Source organism: Piliocolobus tephrosceles, chromosome 9 (assembly GCF_002776525.5).
Source record: "Piliocolobus tephrosceles isolate RC106 chromosome 9, ASM277652v3, whole genome shotgun sequence".
NCBI classification, from domain to species: domain Eukaryota; kingdom Metazoa; phylum Chordata; class Mammalia; order Primates; family Cercopithecidae; genus Piliocolobus; species Piliocolobus tephrosceles.
The window spans coordinates 36,224,015-36,237,262 of NC_045442.1; the positions used below are offsets into that span (position 1 = coordinate 36,224,015).

At 46.3% G+C, this 13,248-nt stretch overlaps 1 protein-coding gene across 8 annotated transcripts in view; it reads left to right on the plus strand.

Moving 5' to 3' along the window:
- MMS19 (MMS19 homolog, cytosolic iron-sulfur assembly component) overlaps nucleotides 1-13,248 on the plus strand; it is a 40,838-nt gene that overhangs the window by 22,910 nt on the left and 4,680 nt on the right. For 5 of the 8 annotated variants that reach the window (XM_026446564.2, XM_026446567.1, XM_023206321.2 and 2 more), the window contains 11 exons: nucleotides 5,127-5,213; nucleotides 5,771-5,845; nucleotides 6,547-6,624; nucleotides 7,163-7,301; nucleotides 7,858-8,012; nucleotides 8,675-8,753; nucleotides 9,358-9,483; nucleotides 9,676-9,757; nucleotides 10,104-10,204; nucleotides 10,309-10,458; nucleotides 12,280-12,435. In XM_026446564.2, coding sequence (XP_026302349.1) covers nucleotides 5,127-5,213; nucleotides 5,771-5,845; nucleotides 6,547-6,624; nucleotides 7,163-7,301; nucleotides 7,858-8,012; nucleotides 8,675-8,753; nucleotides 9,358-9,483; nucleotides 9,676-9,757; nucleotides 10,104-10,204; nucleotides 10,309-10,458; nucleotides 12,280-12,435 — 1,228 coding nt within the window. Of the gene's footprint in view, nucleotides 1-5,126; nucleotides 5,214-5,770; nucleotides 5,846-6,546; nucleotides 6,625-7,140; nucleotides 7,302-7,833; nucleotides 8,013-8,674; nucleotides 8,754-9,357; nucleotides 9,484-9,675; nucleotides 9,758-10,103; nucleotides 10,205-10,308; nucleotides 10,459-12,279; nucleotides 12,436-13,248 lie in introns of those variants that run through there. The other 3 variants (XM_026446565.1, XM_026446570.1, XM_023206320.1) reach the window with 3 other exon arrangements.

Here is a 13,248-nt window from a genome sequence, read left to right on the forward strand (position 1 = left end):
AAAAAAAAAAAAAAAAAGAAAGAAAGAAAAGATAATTCATTCACATGATCCAAAGTCCAAAAGGGTGAGAAATCTCCCTACCATCCTTTTTTCTTCATAATCAACCAAGTTATCAGTTATGTTTGTATCTTTACAGAGCTTTTTAATCTATATGTAAGCAAATGCCTTAACACCACCCCCCTAAAATCATAGTGTATGCACATGCGGGCATGTACACACACACACACTTTTCCTATACTTTGCTTTTTTCACTGAACAGTATGTCTTGGAGAGTGTTCCATGTCAGTATATAAGTTAGTTATTTCGGCCAGGCGCGGTGGCTCAAGCCTGTAATCCCAGCACTTTGGGAGGCCGAGACGGGCGGATCATGAGGTCAGGAGATCGAGACCATCCTGGCTAACACGGTGAAACCCCGTCTCTACTAAAAAATACAAAAAACTAGCCGGGCGAGGTGGTGGGTGCCTGTAGTCCCAGCTACTCCGGAGGCTGAGGCAGGAGAATGGCGTAAACCCGAGAGGAGGAGCTTGCAGTGAGCTGAGATCCGGCCACTGCACTCCAGCCTGGGTGACAGAGCCAGACTCCGTCTCAAAAAAAAAAAAAAAAAATAAGTTAGTTATTTCATTCTTTATGGCTCCATAATATTCCTTTGACCAGAAATAACGAATTTATTTCACTAGTCCTCTGTGGATTGTTGCTAATCTTTTGCTGTTATGAGCAGTGCTACAACTTTCATACATGGGTATAATGATAGAATAAATTCCTAGAAGAAATTGCTAGGTCAAAGAATATATGCATTTATAATTTGGGGGAGAGGAACAGTATTTCGTCCAATTTTTGAAAGATTATACAATGAGCATGATTCAACATTTAAAGGGTAGATAATTAAACTCCTTTCATACCCCTTTACTGCCACTGTCCATTTTCCCGTTGGAAACAATCACTGTTCACAGCTGTTTATTTTCAGAGATAATCTAGGCAAAATAAACTTACAGATAATGTTAGGAAAGTTTCTCTCATTCAAGCAGATTTTTGTATGTTGTTCTGCACTGCAGTCTGTCAGAAGCAGAAAGCTCTTATCAAGATATTAATTAAAACAGAGGCACCTGGCTTTAGTGTAACAATTTGAGTTACAGATATTCTTTGTCTTACAAATCAGGGTTTTTATTGTTGTTGGTTCTGTTTTGTTTCGTTTTTGAGACAGGGTCTCACTCTGTTGCCCAAGCTGGAGTGCAATAGCACAATCCTTGCTCACTGCAACCCCTGCCTCCTGGGTTTAGGTGATTCTTGTGCCTCAGCCACCTGAATAGCTGGGATTACAGTACGTGCCACCATGCCCGACTAATTTTTTTTATATATATATTTTTAGTAGAGATGGGGTTTTGCCATGCTGTCCAGGTTGGTCTCGAACTCCTCACCTCAACTGATCTACCTGCCTCAGCCTCCCAGAGTGCCGGAACTATATGCGTGAGCCACCACGCCCAGCCACAACTCAGTGTTGATCGTGTGCCATCATAGTGGATCTGATCAGTTTAAGGTTCAGTTTCTTCACTATGCTTATATGCTCTCTCTTAATAAGAGGCTGGCAAACTTTTTCTTTCTTTTCTTTTCTTTTTTTTTTTTTTGAGGCAGGCTGGAGTGTAGTGGCACCATCATGGCTCACTGCAGCCTCCACCTCCCTGGACTCTGGTACTCTGGTGATCCTCCCATCCCTGCCTCCTGAGTAGCTGGAACTATAGGCACACGACACTCCTCCCGACTAATTGTTGTATTTTTCTGTAGAGACAGGATTTTGCCTTGTTGCCCAGGCTGGTCTTGAGTTCCTGGGCTTCCACCTGCCTTGACTTCCCAAAGTGTTGGGATTACAGGCATAAGCCACCATGCCTGGCCAACGTTTTCTATAAAAGGCCAGACAATAGCTTTGTGGGTCATATGGTCTCCTCAACTCTGCTGTTACTGCACAAAAACAGCCTTAGACACAAGAACAGCTACAGTAGCTATATCCCAATAAAAAACTTTTTTTTTTTTTTTTTTTTGAGACGGAGTCTCGCTCTGTCGCCCAGGCTGGAGTGCAGTGGCCGGATCGCAGCTCACTGCAAGCTCCGCCTCTCGGGTTCACGCTATTCTCCTGCCTCAGCCACCGGAGTAGCTGGGACTACAGGCACCCACCACCTCGCCCGGCTAGTTTTTTTTGTATTTTTTAGTAGAGACGGGGTTTCACCGTGTTAGCCAGGATGGTCTCGATCTCCTGACCTCGTGATCCGCCCGTCTCGGCCTCCCAAAGTGCTGGGATTACAGGCTTGAGCCACCGCGCCCGGCCCCAATAAAACTTTTATTATCAACACTAAACTTTGAATTTCATATAATTTTCACTTGTCACAAGATATTCTTTTGGTTTGTTTCAAACATTAAAAATGTTAAAACCATTCTTAGCCAAACAATGTCAACAGGTTGATTTTTACTCCTAATGCAGAGTAGATATTGGATCTTCCTTCACCGTCATCCTAGATTCCCTTATCATTTTTCTTGGATCAGATCTCCTATTTCCTGAGTTCACATATTCCTCATTTTGTGGTTTACCCCCTCAGTTTGGTGGTGTACTTCCTTTAGTATTTTCCTGTGAGAATGTAGGAAGAAGTGAGGATTTTTTAGATTTGTAAGCCTAAAATGTCTTCAATCTTTTCTCTCATTTTTGACATTATGGGTATGTAATTCAGGAATAGAAATTCTAGGCCAGGTGCAGTGGCTCACACCTGTAATCCAAGCACTTTAGGAGGCTGAGGTGGGAGGATCACTTGAGGTCAGGAGTTCGAGACCAGCCTGACCAACGTGGTGAAATGCCGTCTCTACTAGAAATACAAAAATTAGCCAGGCATGGTGGCAGGCCCCTGTCATCCCAGATACTTGGGAGGCTGAGGCAGGAGAATTGCTTGAACCTGGGAGGTAGAGGTTACAGTGAGCTGAGATCGCACCATTGCACTCCAGCCTGGGCAACAAGAGTAAAACTCCATCTCAAAAAAAAAAGGAATTCTAGCTGGATGCAGTTGCACATGTCTGTAGTCCCAGCTACTTGTGAGGCTGAGGCAGAACAATCACTTGAGGCCAGGAGTTTGAAGCTATAGTGCACTATGATTGCACCTGAGAAAGAGGCCAGGTACAGTAACTGACGCTTGTAATCCCAGTACTTTAGGAGGCTGAGGCGGGTGGATTGCTTGAGTTCAGGAGTTCACGACAAGCCTCGGCACCATGGCAAAACCCTGTCTATAAGAAATACAAAAATTAACTGGGTGTGGTGGTTGAGCCTGTAGCCCCTGCTACTTGGGAGGCGGAAGTGGGAGGATGGCTTGGGCTGGGGAGGCAGAGGTTACACTGAGCCAAGATCATGCCTCTGCACTCCAGCCTGGAAGACAGAACCAAACCAAAAAACAAAAAAAAAAAAAAAAATTATTTTCTCCTAAGATTTTGAAGGCGTTGCTACATTTAAATCTAGTTATTGGCTGGGCGTGGTGGCTCACACGTATAATCTCAACACTTTGGAAGGCCAAGGCAGGCGGATCACCTGAGGTCAGGAGTTCAAGACCAGCTGCTAGCTAACATGGTGAAACCCCATTTCTACTAAAAATACAAAAAAATTAGCCAGGCGTGGTGGCATGTGCCTGTAATCCCAGCTACTTGGGAGGCTGAGGCAGGAGAATCGCTTGAATCCTGGAGGCAGAGGTTGCAGTGCAGCTTGGGTAACGAGCAAAACTCCATCTCAAATAAATAAATAAATAAGTCTAGTTATCTAGTTTTCATTTGCTGTGGAGAAGTCTGAATTTCTTCTGTTTCATAAACTTCGTATGTACCATTTTTTTCTTCCTCTCTAGAAACTGGAAAGTTTGGTTCTCCCCAATATATTGAAACTTCACAGTGATGTGCCTTGGTATTGGTCTATTTCATGCACTCTGTTGGGCACTTAGTAGGCCCTGTCAGTAGTAACTCATGTCCATTAGTCCTGTAAATTTCTCTTGAATTCTTTAATTGATGATTTCTTCCCCTCTCTTTTCTCTGTTCCTTCATTTTGGAACTCTCATTAATCTTTTGTTGGACCTCTGATTTTCTCACCTTTTGTTTTCTATTTTGTACCTCTGTCTTTGTGTTACTTTATAAGACAGTTCCACAGTTTTATCTTTTCTATCAAAGTGCAGTCATGAAAACAAAAACCAGGCCAGGCTCGGTGGCTTACGCCTGTAATCCCAGCACTTTGGGAGGCTGAGGCGGGTGGATCATTTGAGGTCAGGAGTTCCACACCAGCCTGGCCAACATGGTGAAACCCCATATCTACAAAAAATACAAAAATTAGCCGGGTGTGTTGGCGCACCTATAACCCCAGCTACTTGGGAGGCTGAGACATGAGAATCACTTGAACCTAGGAGGTGGAGGTTGTAGTGAGCCAAGATTGAGCCACTGCAATCCAGCATGGGTGACAGAGTAAGACTCCATCTCAAAAAAAAAAGTAAATGCCTTCTTTTACTGTGTTTTTGGTGGAGTTTGCGAAGAGGAAAAGGAAAACCTGATTTATGTTTTCAATCTGTCGTCTTGGTACAGAAACCATCAAGGCTTTCTGTTTTCAGAATTACAGCTTTTTATAAGGGTGAAAAAAATGGAAATGTCCATCAACAAGGAATTATTTAGATAAACTGGTACAACCACAAAATGAAATCATAGCCACTAAAACTAATGCTATGAAAGAATAATACCATAAAAATGTTCTTAATATGTTAAGTGAAAAAAATTAAAAACCGCATGTACAAAATTATTTTTAAGTATACAGAAACAGTATATACTAGCACATAGTAACAATATATATCAGAGAAGAAAGCAATACATGAGAAAGTTAAGCATGCTTATCTCTTAGTGGTGAAATGATAGAAAATGTGTAATCAGATCTTTAAAAATGCCTAAAGACAAAAGTTCCCAAGGAATACATAAAAGGTCAAGCATGTCTTCTTGCTGAGGCATCATTATCTTACTGTCTTCCCTGATCGGGCATGAGTATCACCCTGTTCTGCAGGGTTACCAGGTTCAAGCCTGTGTTCAAGGGTGGTCTGAAACGTTACACAAACCCATAGCCCTTCTCCCTTTTCCAGCCACCTAATGACCCCCATGGTATCCAGAGAGAAGACCTCATCCTGAGTCTTCGCGCTGTGCTGGCTTCTACACCACGATTCGCTGAGGTGGGTCTAGCCAAGATTAGGGTATATGGCCTCTGCCCATAGAAGGTTCTGAAGAAAGAGCAGTAAAAGCATGGAGAAAAAACGATCTGGTATACATTTTAGGGCATGACACCCTACAAGTGTCTTGTGTGGCAGGTATCTTCAAACCTTCGATGTAGAAAACTTTACCATCTCTTCATAATCCAGAGCTAGATTTAGTGGCGCACACCTATAGTCCCAGCTACTCAGGAGAGTCTGAGTGGAAAGGATCGCTTAAACCCAGGAGTTCAAGTCCAGCCTGGGCAACATAGGGAGACCCCGTCCCCTCCTACACAAAAAAATTAAATAAATAAATAAACCCAATCCCTATATGGTGCTGTCTTTTAAAATCCTATAACTTTGTCAACTTGCCTGTTTTTGAGGTAGTGGGGCTCTGGCCACTGCTTGGCAGGAAAGTTAGCTCACAATCATAGCTCCTGACTTGAATATAGCTCCTTGATGTAGTACCTGCTTCTGGGGACTTGATGTGACTGACACACCACCCATCTCAGGCTTAAGATCTTGCTTCTGTCCCACAGTTTCTGCTGCCCCTGTTGATTGAGAAAGTGGATTCTGAGGTTCTGAGTGCCAAGTTGGATTCTCTACAGACTCTGGTGAGTGATTTTTCTCCTTGCAGGACCCAGCTACCTTTTGACAAGTTAGGGATACTAAAGGATATAGATTCTTGGATAGCCAAGGAACAGTTCGTGGGCCTCAGAAGAGGACACCCAGGATTTGGGCCTCTGTGTCCACCTGAAGCCCCCAGCTGCATGCTGTCGTGTCCCATCCCATAGTAACTGAGGAAGGGCTGACCAGCACTCCCTCTTTAGGCTTCTATTTTATCAACCAGGGTAATCTACTTTTCTGTTCCCTGAGTAGGACTGTTAAAAATCTTCACTGGTGGCCGGGCGCGGTGGCTCAAGCCTGTAGTTCCAGTACTTTGGGAGGCCGAGACAGGTGGATCACGAGGTCAGGAGATCAAGACCATCCTGGCTAACACGGTGAAACCCCGTCTCTACTAAAAAATACAAAAAACTAGCCGGGCGAGATGGTGGGCACCTGTAGTCCCAGCTACTCGGAGGCTGAGGCAGGAAAATGGCGTAAACCCGGGAGGCAGAGCTTGCAGTGAGCTGAGATCCGGCCACTGCACTGCAGCCTGGGCCATAGAGCGAGACTGCGTCTCAAAAAAAAAAAAAAAATCTTCACTGGTTTTTCTGCTGAGACCAAGGCTCCTCCAGGTGCCGTTATGCTGAGGTACCTCTGCACATCCTAGGTGTCTGAGTATGCACATAACTGATAGCGGTTTCCTTGGCAGAATGCTTGCTGTGCTGTGTATGGACAGAAGGAGCTGAAGGACTTCCTCCCCAGCCTTTGGGCTTCTATCCGCAGAGAGGTGAGTGTTACTCAGATAAATTCACTACTATTAACTCTCAATTGTCAGGCATGAGGGGAAATAATACATCCTGTCCTTTTCCCTCTGTCATCCCCAGGGCCAAGGTATTATGCCTGGTTATTCAGGAGGCAAGCAGGGGGACATAATTCTAGTTGAATGACGAGAGAGAGTCCCTATGTGACGGTCAGCTGCTTGGTAAGAGCAGTTGATCACCTTTGCACATTACCCACTTCTTGTCCTTCTGTGGCAAGGAGTGCAGGTCATGGTGCCTCTGGCACTGTGGTGAATAGAAAGGTGAGCAGAGCCACTGCTCAGAGTTGGCTTTCTGTTTCTCAGAAGGTTTGTGTCTCTGTCCTGAGTGTGACGAAGGACTTGGTAAGAACACACCAGTGAGAAGACACTCAGTTGACGTGTTAATTTCCATTTCTGTGTCCTAGAGGTTCTCACTCTCCTCTCCAACAAGGAAATAGGCAGTGGATTGGTGGGGTCTCATCTGGTGCAGGCTCACCTCAGTAGCCATGGGATCCCTCCCTGACAGGTGTTCCAGACGGCAAGTGAGCGCGTGGAGGCAGAGGGCCTGGCGGCCCTCCACTCCCTGACTGCGTGTTTGTCTCGTTCTGTGCTGAGGGCTGATGCTGAGGACCTCCTTGACTCCTTCCTTAGCAACATTCTACAGGGTAATGGGGCTGTGGCAGCCAGGAAGGGGGAGTGAGCACAATAGAAATGACATTCCTTGCCCGGGTGCGGTGGCTCACGCCTGTAGTTCCTGCACTTTAGGAGGCCGAGGCGGGTGGTCAGGAGTTCAAGACCAGCCTGGCCAACATGGTGAAACCTCGTCTCTACTAAAAATACAAAAATTACCCAGGCATGGTGGCAGGCACCTGTAATCCCAGCTACTCAGGAGGCTGAGGCAGGAGAATTGCTTGAAACTGGAAGGCAGAGGTTGCAGTGAGCTGAGATCACATCACTGCACTCCAGCCTGGGCAACAAGAGCAAAACTCCGTCTCAAATTAAAAAAAAAAAATGACATTCCTTAAGGGCCAGTGACCTTTCTTGTTTAGCTCCAACATATTTGGTGATTTGGGGGTGATAGCCCTACTCTGAATTGAAAACAATTTGAATGTTAACTGCTTGTAAACTGTCATGGGTCTCAGTCTCCAACCTCTGTGGACTGTAGGGGAGTCAGGCACCATTTGGCCTCCTCCCCAGGTCTGTGATGTGCTGCTTCTCTAGACTGCAGGCACCACCTGTGTGAACCAGACATGAAACTGGTGTGGCCTAGTGCCAAGCTGTTGCAGGCAGCTGCAGGTGCATCTGCCCGGGCCTGTGACTATATCACCAGCAATGTACTGCCTTTACTGCTGGAACAGTTCCACAAGCACAGTCAGGTAAGGGAGCAGAATCTTTGGGGTAATGATGGGACCTGTGTGCTAGGTTCCCTTTCTCAGAGAGCTAAGTTTTACCTGGGGCCGACATAGTAGATCTTGGTTTTTGCTCCCATTGGCTGCTGCTGCTGCTTCCCTTACTCACTTTTTCCCTGTCTCTTACGTAAAAGGATCATTCTCCCAAGAAGGGAGGATTGCTTGAAGCCAGGAGTTCAAGATCAGCCTGGACAGCAAAGCGAGATCCCATCTCTAAAAAACAAATTTTTTTTTTAATTAGCCAAGCAGGACATGCTGGTTCATGCCTGTAATCCCAGCACTTTGGGAGGCCAAGGCAGGAGAATCACTTGAGGCTAGGATTTAAAGACCAGCTTGGGCAACATAGCAAGACCACATCTCTACCAAAAAAAAAATTTTTTAATTAGCTGGATAAGGTGGCACGCATCTGTAGTCGCAGCTACTCAGGAGGCTGAGGCGAGAGAATCACTTGAACCTAGGAGGTCGGGGCTGCAGTGAGCTATAATCATGCTGCTGTATTCTAGCCTGACTGTGGCAGAGCAAAGCCCCCATCTCTTGGAAGAAAGAAAGGTTTCTCCCTGCATCCAGAGTAGCAGGATTGAAATCCCTTAAAATATTCTTTGACTCCAGTACCCCTTGAAACATTACAGAGCAGCCAGCGGCGGACAATCCTTGAAATGCTCCTGGGTTTCTTGAAGCTGCAGCAGAAATGGAGCTATGAAGACAAAGGTGAGGTTGCCTTCCATTGCAGTGCTCTGGGGACTGTTGAACACTGCAGACTATAAAGGACAGCAGGGCAAAGAGTGCTGTGGAAAAGTAGTCTAGAACAATGGTCCTATTCTGAGGTTGTAGCACAAGAGAACACTTAACAGATGAGATGGATGAGATCTGTTTATTTTTCTCAGTGTGCTTCCTGGATACCCAATGGATTAAGCTCTTTAAATCTGCCCCAGGAGGCGGGGCACGGTGACTCACACCTATAATCCCAGCACTTTGGTAGGCTAAGGCAGGTGGAAAACTTGAGGTCAGAAGTTCGAGACCAGCCTGGCCAATATGGTGAAAAACCCTGTCTCTACTAAAAATACAAAAATTAGCCAGGTATGTTGGCACATGCCTGTAATTCCAGCTACTCGGGAGGCTGAGGCAGGAGAATAGCTTGAACCTGGGAGGCAGAGGCTGCAGTGAGCCGAGATTGTGCCACTGCACTCCAGCCTGGGCAACAGAGACCTTGTCTCAAAAAAAAAATCTACCCCAGGTTGTCTGTATATCACAGCTTAGTCAGGGATATGGAATGTAATGGCTTCCTTCTAACCTGGCTTCTGTCTCTCCCTAGATCAAAGGCCTCTGAATGGCTTCAAGGACCAGCTGTGCTCACTGGTATTCATGGCCCTAACAGACCCCAGCACCCAGCTTCAGCTTGTTGGCATCCGTACACTCACAGTCTTGGGTGCCCAGCCAGGTACATCTTAAGGGAAAGAGAGAAGAGAAGTATATTGGTCCTTTTCTTGTAAGGCTGCCTTAGTGAAAAGCAGCCTTACTATCCTGTTCTCACTGCAACTCTGGATGATTTGGGATTTCTAATAAGAGCTTGGAAGGGTTGTGATGGCTGCAGGGGAAGAAAGATGAGATTCATGTTCCATTCTAACTACAGATCTCCTATCTTCTGAGGACTTGGAGCTGGCAGTGGGTCACCTGTACAGACTGAGCTTCCTGGAGGAGGATTCCCAGAGTTGGTGAGAATTTAAAGCAGTGAGATATAGAGCACGCTGTTCCCTGCCTCTGTATTGGCAGCAACAGATCAAGCTAGGACCAGGGCTCTGTGCTTCTGACCCTTGGCTCTCCTTAGGGGAGGTGAGCTCTGTGTTAGGCTCTGGCTGCTAACCGGTTGGAGACATGTAGGACTGCTCTCTTCTTAGGCTTTAAGAAACCCTGTCAAACTCAGTGGTGTAGGTACTTGAGTTCTACTCTTTAGCAAGGAGGTGTTGGGAGCTCATACTCCTGAATCTGCCTAATATCAGACCTAGGCAAGAGAGCTGTGAGCCAAGGCTCAGCTATTGCTCATCTGCTCTGCGCCTCCAGCAGGGTGGCAGCACTGGAAGCATCAGGAACCCTGGCTGCTCTCTACCCTGTGGCCTTCAGCAGCCACCTCGTACCCAAGCTTGCTGAGGAGCTGCGTGTAGGTATGTGTCTCTAATCCTCTGTGGCCCATCCCTTCCCAGCAAGGCTTTGAGGCTTTCGTGCTTGCTATCACACAGTGAACCTTCATGTTATGGGTTGCTTTCAGGGGAGTCAAATTTGACTAAAGGAGATGAGCCCACCCAATGCTCCCGGCATCTGTGCTGTCTGCAAGCCTTGTCAGCTGTATCAACACATCCCAGCATCGTCAAGGAGACACTGCCTCTGCTGCTGCAGCATCTCTGGCAGGTGAACAGAGGTAACTACTAGGAATAATAACCAAGGGACTGGGCTGAATGGGGAGCTGTAGTCAAGTTTGGAGTTGATGCCTCTAAAGCAGTGGTTCTAGCTGTAGCTATACATACGAGTAACACAATCAACTCTTTTAAAAGAAAAAAAAATACTGATGCCTGTGTCCAACTAAATCAGTCTCTGAGGAGAGATGGGACTTGGGCAATAGTACTATTAAGAGTACTCAGCCAGGGCCGCCGTTCATGCCTGTAATCTCAGCACTTTGGGAGGCCAAGACCAGTGAATCACTTGAGGTCAGGAATTTGAGACCAACTTAGCCAACATGGAGAAACCCCGTCTCTACTAAAAATACAAAAAAAATGAGCTGGGCATGGTGGCATGTGCCTGTAATCCCAGCTACTAGGGAGGCTGAGGCAGGAGAATCTCTTGAACCTGGGAGGAGGAGGTTGCAGTGACCTGAGATTGCACCACTGCACTCCACCCTGGCCAGCCTGAGCGATAGAAACTCTTGTCTCAAAAGAAAAAAAGGGCTGGGCATAGTGCCTCACGCCTGTAATCCCAGCACTTTGGGAAGCTGAGGTGGGCAGATCACAAGGTCAGGAGTTGGAGACCAGCCTAGCCAATATGGTGCAACCCCGTCTCTACTAACAATTATCTGGGTGTGGTGGCAGGCGCCTGTAATCCCAGCTACTCAGGAGGCTGAGGCAGGATAATCATTTGAACCTGGGAGGGGGAGTTTGCAGTGAGCCAAGATCGTGACGTTGCACTCCAGCCTGGGCAGACAGGGTGAGACTCCATCTCAAAAAAAAAGTGCCGGGCCAGGTGTGGTGGCTTACGCCTGTAATCCCAGCACTTTGGGAGGCCAAAGCTGATGGATCACTTGAGCTCAGGAGTTTTGAGACCTGAACAGCCTGTGCAACATGGCGAAACCCCATCTCTACAAAAAATACAAAAATTAGCCAGGAGCAATAGCATGCACCTGTAGTCTCAGCTACTTGGGAGGCTAAGGCAGGAAAATCACTTTGAGCCCAGGAGGTGCAGGTTGGAGCAAGCCAAGATTGCTTCACTGCACTCCAGCCTGACCTGGGCAACAGGAGTAAAGCCCTGTCTCAAAAAAAAAAAAAAAAGAGTACCTAGGTAATTTTCATGTGGGGCAGAATTGAGAGGCATCACCCTAAGGCCATGGTGCTCAAAAGATGGTCTGTTAACCAGCAGCATGGGCGTCATCTGGGAGCTTGTTAGAAGTGCAGAATCTCAGGCCCTCACTGATCGGAATCTACATTTTAACAGTGTCCCCTGGTAACTCGGAGACCGTTGAGTTTGAGAAGCACTGCTCCAAGGCAAAAGTGACAGCAGCCTGCCCTGTGGGTAGATTCAGGCCTACCGTGGTTGATCCAGCAGCTGGATTCCAGCTATGAATCCAGATCATTCATAGTAGAATGAATACTAGACTCGCATTATAACTTGGGCTTGATTCCTGACTTTGCACTTCCTGTGACCCTGGAAAAGCCACTGATCATTTATTTCATCGTGCCTCCATGTCCTTCTCTATAGAGTGAGGGAAATTATACTTCTAGGGTTGTTACAAAAAATAAGGGGAGAATATATACAAGTGTTTCTGCTGCAGAGCCTGGAACAGAGCAAGTCTCAACTATGAAGTCTGAATAGATCAGAAAGAACAGCCAGGAGAATAAAGTGACTCAGCTTTTTAATAAGGCACTCTTGGTCTCTTCAGTCACTCATCTTTGTTCTTCTCATCTGCTGTGTATTGGAAATACCTGAAAGTGCTTTTAAGAAAACCTAACAGAGAACCCTTTCTCACCAACAGGGAATATGGTTGCACAATCCAGTGACGTTATTGCTGTCTGTCAGAGCCTCAAACAGATGGCAGAAAAATGTCAGCAGGACCCTGAGAGCTGCTGGTATTTCCACCAGACAGCTATACCTTGCCTGCTTGCCTTGGCTGTGCAGGCCTCTATGCCAGGTAACTTTCCACCTCTCCTTCCTGGCCTTTGGGAACTCTGCCCTCTGCTGGTGTTGAACACCACTGCCACCCTCTGGGTATTGGTACTGTGTTTTGTATCATCAGAGGTTTATTTTGAATCCTTTGTCCTCAGAGTGAGATTTCATTTCATAGCAAAGGATGCCACCCTGACCGATGGCAGGAACCAAAATCCACTAGTGTTAGCAACATTCAAAAGAATGCACACCTTTTCCCCTTGAAGTGCTATGTGATTAGTTTACTTAGAATTGGACTCTGGAGTCAAGCCCACCACGTGCTAATTTAGGTGAAGCTATTCAGCCTTTCCAAGCCTCAATTTCCTCACTTGTAAGATGGAGATAGAGTACCGTCTAGGCTGGCACCATGGTTCACACCTGTAATCCCAGCACTTCAGGAGGCCAAGATAGGAGGATCACTTGAGTCCAGGAGTTTTGAGACCAGCCTGGGCAACACAGGGGACCCTGTTCCTACAAATAGTCAGGCATAGTGGTGCATACCTATAGTCCCAGCTGCTCAAGAGGCTGAGGTGGGAGGATAACCTGAGCCCAGGAGTTCAAGGCTGCAGTGAGCCATGATTGTGCCTCTGCACTCAAGCCTGGGTGACAGAGCGAGATCCTGTTCCTGTCTCAAAAAAAAGAAAAAAAAGAAAAACTATTTCACAGGGTAGTTGGTAAGGACTAAATAAGATAGTGTGTAGTACCTGCCACACAGGAAGTACTCAGTATATGACAGTTGCTATAAATAATAAGGACTCATGAAGATAAATGCATGTTTTTAATTTTTTCAGAAACCAAC